A 19,063-nucleotide genomic window follows, 5' to 3' on the forward strand; every position below is an offset into this window, starting at 1 on the left:
GGTGAGCAAGATGGAGTCACAGACCCAGGTCCTCGTGTGTCTGCTCCTTTGGGTGTCTGGTGAGAAATTTAAAATTGTCATAATCTTTTTAGAGTCACTTCTTTGTATATAAGAAGTTTACATGTGCTAAGAGATAATAATTTTTACAGTATTGTGTAAAATATACACAGACAAGGTGACATTCCAAGGTTATTAAATGACAAATTTCAACTATTACTATATTCTGTGTTTGTATATTATAAATCTTTATTTTTGTATTCCTTATTGCAGATGCCTGTGCTGATATCGTAGTGTCCCAGTCTCCATCCTCCATGGCTGTGTCAGTAGGAGAGAAGGTCACCATTAGATGCAAGTCCAGTCAGAGTCTTTTTGACAGTAAAAACCAGAAGAACTACTTGAGCTGGTACCAGCAGAAGCCAGGGCAGGCTCCTAAACTGCTAATCTACTTTGCATCCACTCAGCACACTGGGGTCCCTGATCGCTTCATAGGCAGTGGATCTGAGACAGATTTCACTCTCACCGTCAACAGTGTCCAGACTGAAGACCTGGCAGTTTACTACTGTATGCAATTTTCTGAATTTCCTCCCACAGTGTTTCAGCCTCCAACAAAAAGTTCTGAGAGTCTCAACAGCTGTCTCCACCACAGGCTGTTCTGCACCTGCACACTTCTCTCTTCTGCCTGGGAGACAGTGTGCCTGAAACTCTGATTTAAATGTCAGAGCTGATCAAGATATAATGAATCAATGTCTCTTAATTCTTTTGGTATGATCAACCTGTATGTGAAAATGCAGAAGACAACTGAGTATTATCTTTCTATTTCTTCTGTAACATATTACCACAAACTCTGTTGCTTGAATATGAGGAACGTATCTTTCTGGAGTTCTAGAGTTCTGGTATCCATCATGAGATCTTTTGACTGAAGTGATGATGATGACAAACTGTATTTTGCTTTGGAAGCTATTGGAAAAGAGTGTTTCCCACTTTTCCAGATTATAGAGGGTTTTCTTACTTCCCTACTGGTTTCAATTTCATCTGTTTTTTTTTTTAACTTTGTAGTACATTTTAGTAGATTAGGTATTTCTATGTCAATGTGAATGTGCATTTGGGTGTTGTGTATAAGAGTGTACATATTTCTAGTTGCACATGTGACATGACCTAGTTGTGAAGATCAAAGAACAGATTGGACTTGATTGTTCCTTTGTCCCTTGAGTTTTGGATATTAAATCAGGTTTGACATCAGGATTGGAGTCAAGTGTATTTGATATGTGAGCCATCTTGCTGCCCCTTAAAATCTTTTATTAATTTAAATTCAATATACATAATTTTCTTAAAAGCAATGTTTTTTCCAGTATATCATCTATTTTGACCATATGTGCTAATCTTCACCATTTCTCCTTCCCTTTCCTGCTATCTTTACTTCCACAGGTAACCTTCTACTTTTATTTCTCTGTCTCTCATACACACACACAAACATACTTGCCCACACAACTACACATATGCATACACTATAAAAACATACATATACACACTATATACTATGCACACAGAAAAAATAAAAGATCATCTAAATTGTGAGAACCCAGACAAAATATTAATGTCATAAGAGGAATATATGAATGACTACTACGAAAAGAGATATTAGTATGTTCATTGGTGTAAGTCAGAAACTCCAGTACAATCCAGGAGTAGGTGGAAATGAAAACAAACTAACCCAAATCTAACACACTAAGAAACTTCAACAAAATTATAGAGATTAATAAGCATTTGTTAATAATCATATCTGACCACAATTCAGTAAAAATAAAATACATATTGTTGGACTAGGTTAAAAAACTATATTCAACTGTCTTTTCTTCTCCAAGGAGCACATCTAACTGGAAGAAAAGCTAACAAGAGAATGGGGGTCCCAAACCAAGCTGGCACAGTTCTGTTGATATATGTTACATTAGAATCTGAACAATGGTGAGTCAAGCAGATAAAGACAGCCATACAGGCAGCAATTCACCAATAACAACTCTAAATGCATACACATGAAATTTTGGGCTACAAGTTTTATATAACAAACCTGGATAGATGGTGAGAGGCCCTGCTGGTTGGAGCTTTCAATCAACCTTAACCTGACAGCACTCTCTGAGCTTGGCAACATGGAGAAGTCCCTAAAAGCCACCCACCTCCCTAGTGGAAGGCTCCCTGCTTTCTACCTGACCTTATTTGGAACTGTCTCTATCCCAAATGCCTGACATATCTCTAGTATGGCTATTAACAGAGTTCTTTGCAGAAGATTTCTCTGTGTTGCCCAAATGATAATTAGACAATGTCCTATTTGATAGGAATGTCCTGCCATTTATGATAACTAAGGCTTGTGCTAGGAACTTATGGAAGGATTGTGCTGTATAATGTGAATTGTGTGATGAGTCAGCCACTGTCCCTGTCCTTTACATCTCCCGTCTCTGTAAACTGAAGTTCAGAGGCCTCGCAGAAACTGCCACCCAGAAGACTATTTCTCTTGTGTTCACAGTCAATACAAAGCTCCAAGTTGCTGCCTCTGCTCCTTTGTCATTTTTGATTACTGACCAATGGACTGTAAGGAAAATGCCCTAAACCAACAGGAAAAAGAACATCTATGATGGTATATTTTAATAAAAAATTAAGTAATCACATTTTATATGACTTATGAGCAGATTCCATAATGTCAAAGACCATTATTAGCAAGGTTTACTCCTAAAGGGTTTTGTCCTAGGCTACAGAGGAAAAAGGTAAGAATTCATCTTCACTCAAATTGTGTCTATTAGAAGTATACCTTACAAAAAAAAAAAAAAAAAGAAAGCCAGGAAGTGGTGGCGCATGCCTTTAATCCCAGCACTTGGGAGGCAGAGGCAGGTGGATCTCTGTGAGTTCGAGGCCAGCCTGGTCTACAAGAGCTAGTTCCAGGACAGGAACCAAAAGCTACGGAGAAACCCTGTCTCAAAAAATCCAAAAAAAAAAAAGTATACCTTACATTTTCTATATGAGAGATTTTCTCTTTCTCATTGAATGTATGGAGGAATATGGATCTTTCTGAGCAATCTCAGGAATTAACAGCTGAGTTATAGAATATCCTCAGGAATTTAGATGGCAGTTATAACTAAATAAAACCTTCTCTTGGGCTTTTTGGATTTGATATAAAGTCACAAGTAATGGAGTAGGTTAATGTATTTAATATTGTAGGCCTGGTCTAGTAAATAACAGGCCTAATTTTAGGTAGGCCTAAATTTATAAGTAGTATAAGAAGTTTTAGCTTTTCTTATGAAAAAGAATATTATGTCCAACAGAAAAAATAAAAATATACATAAAATAACTAGTTTATTTTACAATCACATTTCTAAAAACAGAGAACATAAATGTGATATAGTTGACCATCAAGGCTATAGTCTGTTTGTTTTCAAGCATCTCTCCCAGTCTGTCTTACACCCCCTTGCTGGAGAAGGCACTGTCCATGGAGACACACTTGGTGTCTGCACTGTGTGCTGCTGCTAAACCATGTGGAAGGTGCATATGAGATGAGGATACCTGGTTTCTCCTAGCACCAGACAGCATGATAATAGCTACATAGTAAATTTTATTTTTTAGCCACTTTAAAATGTGAAAAAAGTTGTGTGTAAGTCTTTAGGATATATTTTACTTTAATAGCAGATTTTGATTTGTAATACATTCCCACTGAACATAAAATAAATGTAATTTAAAGGTAATACTTGCAAAGTGGAACTTTTCATAAGAGACAGGTGAGTGAGACTTAGTGAACTTGTGGTCAGAAGTCATGAAGGATAGCATCTTTTAAATACAAGAAGTGTTATTGTCTTAAGGTCAACATTGTATAATGTCTTTTTCTGGGAGTGGAGAAAAACACTATTTTCATTTTTGTGCAACATTTTATACTTATATTACAAATTATTAAAAAAGAGTGAATCTCAAGACTTATGGATACTTTGCAGAATTCAGATACACCTTTAATGAAGAGTTGACATTAACACTCCTAGAACTGGTCCAGGCCACTGAAAAGGAAGGAAAAGCAATAGACTTATTGTATGGAGGTAACATTAACCAGATGACAAAATAAAGACTAAAAAGGGAAAAACAGAAGAAAACAGAGGCTGATTTCCCTGATTAACATAAGGATGCCCTCATACTTGTAAAGGAAATCTAAGAACACATGAAGAGTCCTGCACACTTTAACCAAGTTATTTTCTATTGAGATATGAAAGGTCAGCTCAAAATCAAAAAATATTAATTGCGTTCCAACACTATGTTCTTATGAAACATAAATTCTGCCATTATCTTGGTGAATGCAGAACATTCACTTAAAATCATTATAAAATCCCTGAATGGAACAGGACTAGAAGGATCTTTCTTAAATATAACTAAGTACATAGGGCACAGCTACTGGTATGTACAAACTTGTCTGCAACTTCTGTTGGAAAAAGATGGAATACTTAGTTTCTATTGTCAAAACCATAACAGACAAAGTCAACTGTTCATTTTCTTTCAAAATTGGAACTTAACATCAATATAGACAGGTATTTTCAGTTGCACAATAAACTGACACATAGCCAGTACATATTGATTGAAAGAAAAACAAACAAATCCATAAACACCGCACATCCATCTGATTTTTCACAATGCCCTGTGAATAGCATGGAGACACAGGAGCACTATGATGGGTTATTTGATGGAGTCTTCATTGATGTTGTTCCAAAGTACTGATTGAGATAATGTCTGCAACTACCTGGGAGACCACTTTGTTGGACCATATTCATCAAGCTTCTCCTTGAAATGGGTGCAGAGAATGTTGTGAAGAATTTGAATAACCTTGGATTAATAGGAGGTGATACACACACATTTGTCCAGGGTGTCATTTCAGAAAATTTCAGAAAAGCCTGCTGCCTCCAATGTGAAATGAGAGAATAAACAAGAGATCTGGGGTATCTTTAGAAAGCTGCTAAGGGATCTGTGTGGGTTCCAGCTCAAGAAACATAGATCCAGGTCCCCATTCCTGGAGCAATATTAATGATCCAGAAACCAAAAGCCCTATAACAACAGAAGATGAGAGAATGACAGATCTGGGCAATTCTGAGCCAAGATGTTTTTTTTTTTTTTTTTTTTTTTTTTTTCTTTTATTTATTTTTTTATTCTTTTTTAATTAAAATTTCCACCTGCTCCCCGTTTCCCATTTCCCTCCCCTCCTCCCAAATATTGCCCCCTCCCCCCACTCCCCTCCCCCTATCCCCACTCCTCTTCTCCTCCCCCCACACCATTCCCCCTCCCTCTCGATACTGAAGAGCAGTCCAAATTCTCTGCCCTGCGGGAAGACGAAGGTCTTCTATCTACGTCCAGGAAGGTGAGCTTCTAAACAGGCTAAGCTCCCACAAAGCCAGTTCATGTATTAGGATTGAAACCTAGTGCCATTGTCCTTGGCTTCTCATCAGTCTTCATTGACCGCCATGCTCAGAGAGTCCGGAATCAACCCATGCTTATTCAGTCCCAGACCAGCTGGCCTTGGTGGGCTCCTAATAAATCAGTTCCACTGTCACAGTGGGTGGGTGCATCCCTCGTGGTCCTGATTTTTTGCTCTTGTTCTCCCTCCTTCTGCTCCTCATTTGGACCTTAAGAGCTCAGACCGTTGCTCCAAATTGAGAATCTGTCTCTACCTCGATCCATCGCCAGATGAAGGTTCTAAGGTGATATGCAAGAAATTCATCAGTATAGGATAGGGTCATTTCAGGTTCCCTCTCCTTAGTTGCCCAAGGTACCAGCTGGGGACATATTCCTGGACACCTGCGAACCCCTCTAGAGTCAAGTCTCTTGCCAGCCCTAAGATGGCTCCCTTAGATAGGATATATACTTCGCTGCTCCCGTATCCATCCTTCCTATATCCCAACCATCCCAATCCCCCGAGCTCCTCCCATCCTCCCCTTCTCATATTTCTCATCCCATTTCCCCTTTGCCCCATGCCACCTCACCCGCAAGTTCCCAGTTTTTGCCCTGCAATCTTGTCTACTTCCCCCTCTCCATGCGGATGACTATATGATTTTCTTTGGGTTCACTTTCTTATTTAACTTCTATAGGATCACACATTATATGCTTAATGTCTTTTACTTATGGCTAGAAACCGATTATGAGTGAGTACATCCCATGTTCCTCTTTTTGGGTCTGGGATACCTCACTCAGGATAGTGTTTTCTATTTCCATCCATTTGCACGCAAAATTCGAGAAGTCATTGTTTTTTACTGCTGAGTAGTACTCTAATATGTATATATTCCACACTTTCTTTATCCATTCCTCCATTGAAGGGCATCTAGGTTGTTTCCAGGTTTTGGCTATTACAAACAATGCTGCTATGAACATAGTTGAACAGATACTTTTGTCATTTGATGTGGCATCTCTTGGGTATATTCCCAATAGTGGTATTACTGGATCTTGGGCAACCCACTGACTGGGAGAAGATCTTCACCAACCCTGCAACAGACAAAGGTCTGATCACCAAAATATATAAAGAACTCAAGAAACTAAACTTTAAAATGCTAATGAACCCAATAAAAAAATGGGGCACTGATCTGAACAGAGAATTCTCAACAGAAGAAATTCAAATGGCCAAAAGACACCTAAGGTCATGCTCAACCTCCTTAGCGATAAGGGAAATGCAAATTAAAACAACTTTGAGATACCATCTTACACCTGTCAGAATGGCTAAAATCAAGAACACCAATGATAGCCTTTGCTGGAGAGGTTGTGGAGAACGAGGCACACTCATTCATTGCTGGTGGGAATGCAAACTTGTGCAACCACTTTGGAAATCAGTGTGGCGATTTCTCAGGAAATTTGGGAGCCAAGATGTTTTTATTGTGTGTAAGTAAAATGTGGTAGCAGTTGGACCAAATAAATTGGGAGGTTTGCATTTTAGGCTAAGCAGTGAATGTGGAGATTGTGTGCCTTTTACACCATAATAAATGATAACAATCTCAGTCCCAATTATGCTAATTTGGAGGATGAAGTATGACTTCCATGGACCTTCATTAACAGTTATATCCATGGAAGAGGGTGCTGTGCCCCATGAGTACAAGTTCATCAGTATTAGACTTCCTGGCTCCAAAGTTGGGAGCAAATTAATCTGTGTTGTTTTCAGCCAGTAGGTTTGTAGTTAGTTCACTTTTAGTCACAGTACAAGAAGTCAAATGCACCAGGGATGAAAATTTAACTTGTGTGAAAAGCAGTAACCAAGGACAGTCAGACTTTTCCTATTATACATTAAAGAAAATGAATTTTTATCCTTTTAGTTTCTATGTTTTCCCTAACATACTGTGAAAACACATGTTTAACTGCAGGGGTCTTTGGATTTATAAGACCCCAGTCTCCATGTGTCCAAATTGAATGAGCAGCAGTAAATGATATCAAAGCACAATCTGAGCTCATTATAACTGTCACAAAGCAAAATACAATGTTTATCAAAGATAGAGAGCATGGTCCAATCTGTTAGTCATTGATAGGGGCAGGTATTCATTTTTCATATTCTTGACCTTGAGATTGGGAACTTTCTTAATCCATATACTGTTTGTATCTCTACATGATAGTTTATTAGCAGTATATGGAGTATATATGAATATGCTCATCAGAAACAATTTACAAATTTTACATAAAATGTAGATGAATAAAATTAATGAAATATAATAAATAAAAGGAAAATGCATGTTATTTAAAAGAATGTTTAATTTTCAGTATTATTCTTGGCTTAATGTTTAAACTTTAACATTAGATAGCCACTTAGCTTTGGGCATCAAATGCCCTGAGCTGCCTTGTAACCACTTGATTATTAACACACATTTTGAAAGATTGTCTCCATGTATAGATTAAACTGGATTAGAATTTGTACCCCAGGTTGGCTTCAAATGCATAACTCTCCTGCTTTTCTCTCTCTGGTTCTGTGATTGTATAATGTACATCTATTTTTTTTTACTTTTTTCCATAATGTTTTGTTCATTAATTTTTCTATTTCTGGTTCTTTTACATAATACTGATTTTATAATTTACTCCTTACATATACTTTCAGAGTCCACAAATCTGAAAACCAGGTATGTTCTGTGATTTCTGTTATTGATATTGATTTTCATTCATACTCAAACATTTTTCCTTTGGATGACAATAATCTCTGATGCTGTGGTCTCTGTAAAATTATCACTTGAATAAGGATTGATGTGCCCCCTGCTGGAGAGGTTTTTATTTATTCACTGTGTCAATAGGACCATTTTCCACCAGCTAAAGTAATGATAAATTCTAGATTATTCTAGAATACGCATTTTGGGAATAAACACTGTTTGCAGTGTTGGTTTACATCCATGAATATTGAAGAAACCCAGTTTGTTTTGTTCCCCTTCAATTTCCCAAAAATTAGAATTTTATTTTCAGATCACCTGAAATTGTGCTAAGGATAAATTTTTGTTTTCTGCTGGGTTTGCCTTTGCTTTGAGATTAAAGATTCTCTCATGACAATTTTCACTTAATGTTCCATAGAATTTCCACAGAGTGAAGTCTGGGTTGCTCCTTGTATTTATGTCCTATGTCCTTTTTTTTAGTTGAGAAACTGGATCCCAGTGTTTATTTTCCACAGTATAAGAGTGGATTTAATGTACCCCATTTGCTTTATCCATTCTTCAATTGAAGGGCATATGGGTTGTTTCCATTTTCTGTATAATACAAATAATGCTGCTATGAACACACTTGAGAAAATGTCCCAGTGGTGTGAGTGTGTTTCCTTTGGATATATTCTCAAAAGTGGTATTGCTGGATCTTGAAGTAGACTAATTCCTACTTTTATGAGAAACTGCCATTCTTATTTGCACAGTAGTTGTACATGTTTGCACTCCCACCATCAATGGAGGAGTATTCCCCTTATCCCACATCCTCTCTAGCATAAGCAATAATCAGTGTTCTTGAACTTAGCCATTCTGATTGGTATAAGATGGCATCTCAGAGTCATTTTTATTTGTGTTTCCCTGATGACTAAAGATGCTGAGATTCTTCTGCCGAGAATTGTTTTCTTAGATGTGTACCCCATTTTAATGGATTTTTTGACAGTTTGATGTTTAGTTTCTTAAGTTCTTTTTTGTTATATAAAAATCGAGGTTGTTTATTAAAAATGGAAAAATATGACAGAGAATAGGAACAGGCTAGTTATCTGGAGAAAAGCATCCACTCAGAAAGGACTGGAACACCAGGCTCATGACAATTTTTATAACTCCACACCTTCCCATTTCTACATCACAAGATGTATGTCTCAATCACTCTTTGTTTGTTACCCATACCAACAGGTGTTTGTAAATCCATCTGATTGACTCAATGTAGGGATATAGCCCCACCCATTGGGGGCGTGTTCGCCTCGGGCTAATGTTTATGGATAAATCTGCCGGGCGTGATCCCAGCAGCCCTTTTCTTTTGCTCCGCTTTTCCTGTTCTCCGCGGGAACTGTGGTCCTGTAAGTCTATTTCCTTATTAAAGCTGTATATATCTATATAATCTGTCTGCATTCATTTACGCGACCACAACTCAACTTCCTCAATTTGTTTCTATTGGGCATTAAGTGTCCTATTTGATAATATTATCTTTGTTGTTGTTGTTTTCCTTTTGGAAATAATTTCTCTGTGTAGCCCTTGCTGGAACTCACTCTACAGACTAGGCTGGTCTTGAACTCAAGAGATCTATCTGTCTATGCCTCTGCCTCTGCATCACAAGTACTGACATTGAAGGCCTATGTCATAATCACCCAGCATGATGATATTATCTGTATCTATTGCAATTTTGTTATTTTACTTTCAAGCCTCACCTACTGAGACATTGCTCTGCCTGGTACTCTCTTTATTAGAAACTCCAGGTGACAGCCTCAGCAGGGCTTCCCTAGTCTATTTCTGCCAGATGGTTTGAGCACACAATGTAATGATGTTTTGCTATCTACCTACATACATACCTTCATGTGTGTGTGTATATATATATATATATATACACACACACATATATACATACATATATATATGTGTGTGTATGTATGTCTATCTCCTGCTCTTTACTATACATTTCTTTACTATACAATTAACAGGCTCATTCAAGACTGAAACTGTGACTACTGAGGATGATTCTCTGGCTAAACAGAACATCCCTGGGGAAAATGATGCTATACCAAGTAAAGGAAAAAGACACAGTGCTAAAATGATGTAGTCTTAGAAGTTACATATTAGCACTTTCACCATGCTCAAAAAGAAGAAAATTATTCCTTGCATATCAAAATATAGAGCATGAAATTGTAGGAACTCCTTCAACCAAAGCCGGCTCATTTGCGTCTTGGCTTCAAGTACAATAAGTGCAGACATAAAGTGTGTGTGCAGTAGTCCTCTTTTCTGATGGATTCAGTTCCCAGGTTCCAGTGCACACAGAGGACTGAGGTTTGCTACCCTGACTGTGAGTTTATCCACAAATAAACAAACCGTTGTTATACTTCATTTCAGGATATTGTGGAACTCTTTGAAATGCCTACATCAAATAAGTTTTGAACTTACTTTAAAACCATCATAATGATTGAAATGAAAAAAAAAAAAAACCAGTATGTTTTCTTATGAGGCAGGGAAAGTACTGATGGGGGTCTCCTCTGATGTCTAGTAAAAGTAATGAGGTACTAAGTAGAAAGTCAAAAGAATGGTGCTTTATCACATACAAAGCCAATTTTATGCAATACTGTTTAGTGAAATATCTCAGAGGATAAATGCAAAAGGAGAGAGGGAAGTATAATACACTTAGAGAAGTATATAAGCAGGATAGAAGAACCACAAGCACCGACTTCCCAACCATCCTTCCCAGTCACTTCCTTCTATATTATACTACATATATGGAGTAGTAAGAAAAGTGAATGTACCACGACATTTCACCACACAAATAGGAGATACCAGGAACCAATGACACACAATTTCTGTTTGGGAGATCCAGGCACATGCACACCTGAAGAGATAGCTTCAATAGGCCTGCTGAATGGTTAGAAACATAAACCATTTGGGGGTGGGCAGTTGCAAATCTAGAAATACAGCCTACTAGACTTCACCAATGGGTGATTAACTTAGGGGGTCACATAACTGGAAGCCTAGGGGTAGCGTGATCATAATTTTTTTCCTGTTATTTATGCTGCTTTCTTTGCATAATAGCATTATTTTCTACCATACATTCCATTTATTCTATCTTTGGGCATATTTTTAATTAAGTTACATTTTATTTATGGGGTGGACACAAGCATGGCATAATGTGTGTGTATGTAGTCAGAGAATAACTTACATGAATTGATTTCTTCTATTATTTGATTCCCAGGAATCAAATTCAGGTTGTAGGGGTAGGCAGCAAATTCCTTTGCCAGCTGAACTATCATGCTTGCCATGATTTTGTGGGTTTTTTTTTTTTTTTGATGCTGAGATACTTTCTGTTGTCAACTTGACAGAATCTAAAGTCACCTGGAAAATGGGCCTCTGCACACATGTGTGATGGGTTATCTAAATTAAAGTAACTCTCTGAAAATGTCTGTCATTATCTAGATTCTACTAATTGATGTAGCATTGTGGGTAGAGCCATTCTCTAGACATGGACTCTAGGGAGTCCTAGACCTAGATTATATATAATAGGAAAAGCCAGGAGAACACTAGCACACATGCATTCATTGCTCTCTTCTTACCACAGACTTAATGTGATGAGCTGCTTCAAGCTCCTATTATCTTTACACCGAAACAAACCTTTTCTTCATTAAGTTTCTTTAGTAAAAATATTTTATCAGAGCAACAAAAAGAAATTAAGGCAGACAAAACCTCACATTGTGCTTCATTCAAGTTGATCTGGAACTCACTGTACAGGCAGGCTGACCCCACACTCACAATTGTACTCTTGCCTCAGCCTTTTAACATATAATTTGCTTAATTGTGATTTACATTTAAAACCTTGATATATTTTCCCAGTCTAACAATGACAGTACTCATTACCAATACTTAACACAACTCTCAATTTTGTATGTAATTAATAGGCTTCTAACATAATGTTATTTATGCTTAATACAGTTTTTGCTTTTGTCTATTAATTTTGTTTTCTATGTTAGAATTGCATTATTGAATTATAGCAGAAATATGTGTCATAGCAATTGTGTGATCCTCAAATAATACAACAAAACCTCATTTCACATCACACTGATTCTCTAAAAGAAGAGAAATCCATTCATTATTTTTCCCCTCACTATGTATTTGGATTATGTGATCTCTACTAGAAACCATTTTTTAATATTTATTTATTTATTATGTATACAATATTCTGTCTGTGTGCATGTCTGCAGGCCAGAAGAGGGCACCAGACCTTTTTACAGATGGTTGTGAGCCACCATGTGGTTGCCGGGAATTGAACTCAGGACCTTTGGAAGAGCAGGCAATGCTCTTAACCACTGAGCCATCTCTCCAGCCCAGAAACCAAATTTATCATTTAAAAGAGGTGAGTAGAGTCAGGTGCGATGATAAATACCTGTAATCTTAGCACATGGGAGACTGAGGTAAGAGTATTGTTACAGATTCAAAACCAGATTGGTCTACATAGGGAAACCCTGTCTCATATCTGATGAATGAATGAGTTAATGAATGAATAAATGGAAAATATGATTTTATTACTGAGTGCTCCATAGCTGGTAGTTGATTTGAATAATAGTAGAACTATATCTACATACACTCAGCTGCCATCTCTGTGCTCTGTATGGCCCCTGACAAGAGCTGAGACTTCCCAGAACATATAAAAAGCCTAGTTTTGGGGCATATTATTATATTTTATCCTTTTACTATTTCTTAAAAGTTTGTTTGTTTTCTAATGAAAGACAGAAAGGAAGTGGATATGAACAGAAAGAGAAATGGAGAGAAACTGGGAGGAATAGATGGAGGAGAAACTGCAATCAGCCCTCAAACTCAACAGGGATTAGAAGCATGTACCACCAAACCTGGCAATAAGAAGCTTTCACACAACAGTGCCAACAACCAACATGTTGAGCTTAATCACTTTCTAAAAGTTAGCTTTAAGAACACCTTCCTCTTCTCAGTGTCTAGCTCTACAGTGATATCTGCATCCTACATGAACACTGCTTTTTGACTGGTCAACAGATGCATTGGATAATTTCCTTGTAATGCAAATTTCCCACATTTCTATTAAAATGAAACCATTGTTTTGAGATTGGGGTTTCTGTATATCATTTTTCATTGAACAGATTGACAACATGGCTGTAGGAATTGAAGCCCTCCCAACCCTTTGAAGTGAAACACCCTGTAAATTCAAGGTCATAACACTGAAATTTTTTTACTACAATTCTACATGCTTCATTGTCATCATCTAGCCAGTGCCTCTTGTGTTTCTGGAATTGTTCATCATAAACTGTACTGAGTTTGGCAGTACTGATGACCCTGGAGTCTCTTTTGATCAGCTTCCAGCAACACGGCATTACCATGTTTCAAGGTAACCAAGAGGTTAACTTTGGTAACAGACTTCTCACAAAACGCTTCATTTGACTTCTTCATTGTTGAGTGAACCAAAAATACTGGAAAACAACTCCTGGAGAGGACCAATGTTTTAAGAACAGAGGACAAGATACTTTTATGGCAACTCCTCACAGGCATGCTTCCATGGCAGTGGGAACATTTCTGACAACATTTCTGGTAGCCCAGGAGAGGAACTTTAGGCCCATCATGAGCATTTTAAGGAGAGTTGCTATGTGGGGGCTTTCAATTTTTATTTGGATGTTCAACAGCAAGATCTCCATGAGAAAACCATCTGTGATGTGGCCTAGTGGTGTTTCCCCTTGGAGTGCTTTGTAGTTCTTCCTTGATGCCTGCACTGTGGTTGTGAAACTTGTGGGTGCTGGTAATCAGAGATAATAAAAGAATGAGTTCAGAGCTTCAGTGTATTGTCATCATGTCAGGACATGGTGGACTGCAGACCTACATGGTGCTGGAGGGGGATGATAGTCCTATATCTATATCTTGCAGACAACAAAAAGTGGTGTGTGACACTGGGTTTAGCTTGAGCATAACCTCAAAGCTCATTCCCAAAGTGGCATACTTCCTCCAACAAGGCCATACATACTCCAACAAAGCCACATTTCCTAATAGTGCGACTTTCTTTGGGAGGGCCATTTTCTTTAAAATCACTACAGGCCCAAATAGTGGAGCTTTTATATCTCTTCCTCATGTGAGTCATTGGATAGTGGATGCTCCAGAAAGGCCTGACCTCCATCAATGCATCTAGAGGCTCTCCCCAGTTGAGGCAGCCTCTAAGGAATAAAAGTGTTCACCAGATGACTATGCTCCCTGTGTCTATGAAGCAAATTCTTCCTTAAGAGATCCAGGGAGCAAATTCTTTTCTCTGACAGGAAGCCAGATGACCCATTTCCTGTGGGGAAGGATGTGGCTTTCCAGCTAACTTTCGGCAGCCTGTCTTACTCTAGTGGCATATTTGTGGCATCTCTCAGTTTCTTCAGTTCTTTATATATTTTGGAGATCAGTCATCTGTCAGATGTGGGGTTGGTAAAATATTTTGCCATTTTAGGCAACCATTTTTTCTTTTTGACTGATACCTTAGCTTTAAAGAAGCATCTCAGTTTCTAGATGTCCGATTTACTATTGTTGCTTTCAGTGAGTATGTTACTGGTTTCATATTTAGAAAGTGATTCCTTGTGCTAGTCCATTTAACGGTAATTTTCACTTTCTCTTCTGTGAGTTTCAGTGCAGCAGGATTTATGTCGAGGTCTTTAATCCACGTGGACTTGAGTTTTGTGTATTTGGATAGATATAGATCTATATGCATTCTTCTACATGTTGACATTCTGCCATGCCAACACAATTTGCTGAAGATACTTTCTTTTTTTGATTTTATATCTTTAGGTTCTTTGTAAAAAATCAGGCATTCATAGTTCTGTAGATTAATATTCTGGTCTTTGATTTGATTCCATTGGTCTACCTGTCTTTATTTATACCAATACCAAGCTGTTATCATTACTGTAGCTCTATAATAGAACTTTAAGTCAGGAATAGTAATGCCTCAAGATGTTCTTTTATTGTACAGGAAATTATTGGCTAACCTGGGTTTTTTGTTTCTCCATATAAAATGTAGTATTGTTATTTCAAGGTATGTGAATAACTATTTTATGATATTAGTGGAGATTGCATTGAATCTATAGATTGCTTTTGGTAGGATTTCCTTTTTTATTATGTTAATCCTACCTATCCAAGAGCATGGGAGATTTTTCCATTTTCTAATATCCTCTTCAATTTCACTCTTCAAAGACTTAATATTCTTGTCATATGAGTATTTAACTTGTTTTGTTAGAGGTAACCCAAAATGTTTATATTGTTGTGGATATTGTGAAGGATAATGTTTCTTTGATTTATTTTCTGTCCATTTAGCACTTACCATTTACCATAGAAGGGCTACTGTTTTTTTTTTTTTGAGTTAATATTGTATCCTGTCACATTATTGAAGTTATAAATAGGCTTCGTAGAGCAGATTCTTGGTACAGGACAATTCTCTATTCTGCCAATTATGTTTTAAATAAATGCTGATTGGCCAGTAGCCAGTCAGGAAGTATAGACTGAACAACAAGACAGGAAGTAGAGGCAGGACAATGAGAACAGGAGAATTATGGGAAGATGGAAGTTCTTCCCGCAGACTTGTCCAGATACCAAAGAAGCAGGATGTGATCTACCCTGCTGAAAAAGGTACTGAGCCATATGGCTAACATAGATAAAAATAATGGGTTAATGTAAGTTAAAAGAGCTAATATGGGTTTCTGACTGGCGGGCTGCAGAAGCCCGGGTCAAGGAGCACAGACATTCCTTGACCCCATAATCTTTCTGGTCATTCTGCAGGGGCTTCTCCCCGCATCTACTGCCCTTCTCTTCCTATCCCATCCCAGCTTCCCGAAGGCACCCTCCCCTACTTCAGGGCTACAAGATCGCCTAGCTCAGCCAGTATTGGGGCTGGGACCCAGTGGTGAGTGGTGGGAGTTCCTTTGTTATAATCATCTTGCCAGTTGCAAGCTAGGCCTTTTATCTGTGAGGTACCTGCCCAGCAAGAAGCCCTTATCCTGTAACAGAAGACCCATCGGAGGGGTCCCTGGCTAACAAGGGGCCCTGATCCTGTACCAGAACAAGCATCAGAGAGTATTTGAAGGAAGAGATGGGTAGGTGCCAAGGCAAGAATTCCTCCAACAATCTGAAAAACAACATGAAAACACCAGAACCCAGCAATCTTACAAAAGAAGGATTTGAATACCCTAATTCAGAAGAAATAGAAAAAATTGACATTATGAAAGTGATAGAGTTCCTTAAACAGGATATGAAAAATTCCCTTAAGGAAATGGATGAGAAGTATAACAAAAAGTTTGAAAAAATGAGTAAATCCTTAAATGATACCCTGGGAAACCAAGAAAAAACAATCAAACAGGTAATGGAAACAATTCAAGAATTGAAAATGAAATGGAGTCAAAGAAGACAACACAAACTGAGGGCTGGCTGGATATGGAAAATCTAAGTAAATGAACAGAGACTACAGAAACAAGCATAACAAATAAAATAGAAGAGATAGAAGAAAGAATCTCAGATTCTGAAGACACCAGAGAGAAAATAAACACACTGATGAAAGAAAACAGCAAATCCAAAAAATTCTCATCACAAAACATTCAGGAAATCTGGCACACAATAAAAAAACCAAACCTAAGAATAATAGGGGTAGAAAAAGCAGAAGAATAACATATCAAAGGCCCAGAAAATATATTCAACAAAATTATAGAAGAAAACTTTCCCAACATAAAGAAAGATAATCCTATGAAGGTTCAAGAAGCATACAGAACACCAAATAGACTGGATCAAGAAAAACATTCCCTTGCCATATAATAATCAAAACACAAAAGATACAGATTAAAGAAAGAATATTAGGAGCTGCAAAGGAAAAAGGTCAAGTAACTTATAAAGGCAAACCTATCAGACTTACACTGGACTTCTCTATGGAAACCATGGAAACAAGAAGGTCCTGGAAAGAGGTACTGCAGAAACAAAGAGACCATGGATGCAAGCCAAGGCTATTATATCCAGAGAAGCTATTGTTCACTGTCAATGGAGAAAACAAAATATTCCAGGATAAAAACAAATTTAAACAATACGTAGCCACAAATCCAGCCTTACAGAAAGTAATAGATGGGAAATCACAACCCAGTAATCCAACATTAAGAAAACTGCCTACAACAACTCAGACATCTAGCGACCCTTCACAAGCACAACTCAAAGAAGGGAAACACTCAAACTCTATTACCCCTCAAAAAAATAAAGAAAAGAAAAAAAGAAAATAACCGGAGTAAACAACCACTGGTCATTAATATCACTTAATATCAATAGACTCAATTCACCTATAAAAAAGCACAAACTAAGAGATTGGATACGAAAACAGGATCCAACATTCTGCTATTTACAAGAAACACACCTCAACCACAAAGACAGACATCTACTCAGAGTAAAGGGATGGGAAAAGGTTTTTCAAGCAAATGGACCTAAGAAACAAGTGGGTGTGGCCATACTAACTTCAAACCAAAATGACTTCAAACTAAACTCAATCAGAAGAGATGGAGATGGATATTTTATATTCATAACAGGAACAATTCATCAGGATGAAGTCTCGATCCTGAATATCTATGCTCCTAATATAAAAGCACTCACTTATGTAAAAGAAACACTTCCAGAACTCAAGGCAGTCATCAAACCACACACACTAATAGTAGGAGACTTCAACACACCTCTCTCACCTATGGACAGGTCAATAAGACAGAAACCTAATGGAGAAATAAGAGAATTGATGGAGGTAATGAATCAAATGGACTTAACAGACATCTATAAAACATTCCACCCAAATAGGAAAGAAGATACCTTCTTCTCTGTAGCTCATGGGACCTTCTCGAAAATTGACCACATACTCAGTAACAAAGCAAACGTCCACAGATACAAAAAAAATTTAGTAACCATCTGTGTCTTGTCGAATCACCATGGATTAAAGCTAAAATTCAACAGTAATACTACCCTAGGAAAGCCTACAAACTCATGGAAACTGAACAGTCAACTACTAAGTCACCACTGGATCAAGGTAGAAATATAGAAAGATATTAAAGTCTTCTCTGAATTCAATGAAAATAAAGACACAACATACTCAAACCTATGGGATAGTATGAAAGGAGTGCTAAAAGGAAAGTTCATAGCACTAAGTGTCCACTTAAAGAAAACAGAAAAAGCACACACTGGAGACTCAAGAGCCCACCTGAAAGCTATAGAAAAAAAAAAGGAAGCAGACTCACCCAGGAGGAGAAGAAGACTGGAAATAATCAAACTGAGGGCTGAAGTCAACAAAATAGAAACACAGAAAACAATTCAAAGAATCAATGAAACAAAAAGCTGGTTATTGGAGAAAACCAACAAGATTGATAGGCCGGGCGGTGGTGGCGCACGCCTTTAATCCCAGCACTTGGGAGGCAGAGGCAGGCAGATCTCTGTGATTTTGAGACCAGCCTGGTCTACAAGAGCTAGTTCCAGGACAGGCTCTAAAACCACAGAGAAACCCTGTCTCAAAAAAAAAAAAACCAAGATTGATATACCCCTATGCAAACTAATCAAATGGTAGAGAGATAACCTGCAAATTAATAAGATCAGAAATGAAACACAGGAAATTCAGAGAATCATTAGATCTTACTACAAAAGCCTGTATGCCACAAAATTGGAAAATGTAAGAGAAATGGACAATTTTTTCTTTAGATAAGTACCATATATCAAAGTTGAACCAAGACCAGGTGAACAATCTAAATAGACCTGTTAGTTGCAAAGAATTAGAAGCCATTATAAAAAATCCTGCCTACCAAAAACAGCCCAGGACAAGATGGTTTCAATGCAGAATTCTACCAGAACATCCAAGAAGAGCTAATACCTATATTCCTTAAGGTATTTCACAATATAGA

General features: G+C 37.6%; 1 gene segment (V, D, J or C); it reads left to right on the forward strand.

Annotated features, from left to right (window-relative positions):
• On the forward strand, positions 1-707 carry LOC130875497 (immunoglobulin kappa variable 4-1-like). The segment is given in 2 exon segments: positions 1-59; positions 271-707. Coding segments are annotated over 2 exon segments (486 nt in total).
• Positions 708-19,063: the final 18,356 nt, after the last annotated feature.

This window comes from Chionomys nivalis, chromosome 1, assembly GCF_950005125.1.
Source record: "Chionomys nivalis chromosome 1, mChiNiv1.1, whole genome shotgun sequence".
In the NCBI taxonomy this organism is placed as follows: Eukaryota; Metazoa; Chordata; class Mammalia; order Rodentia; family Cricetidae; genus Chionomys; species Chionomys nivalis.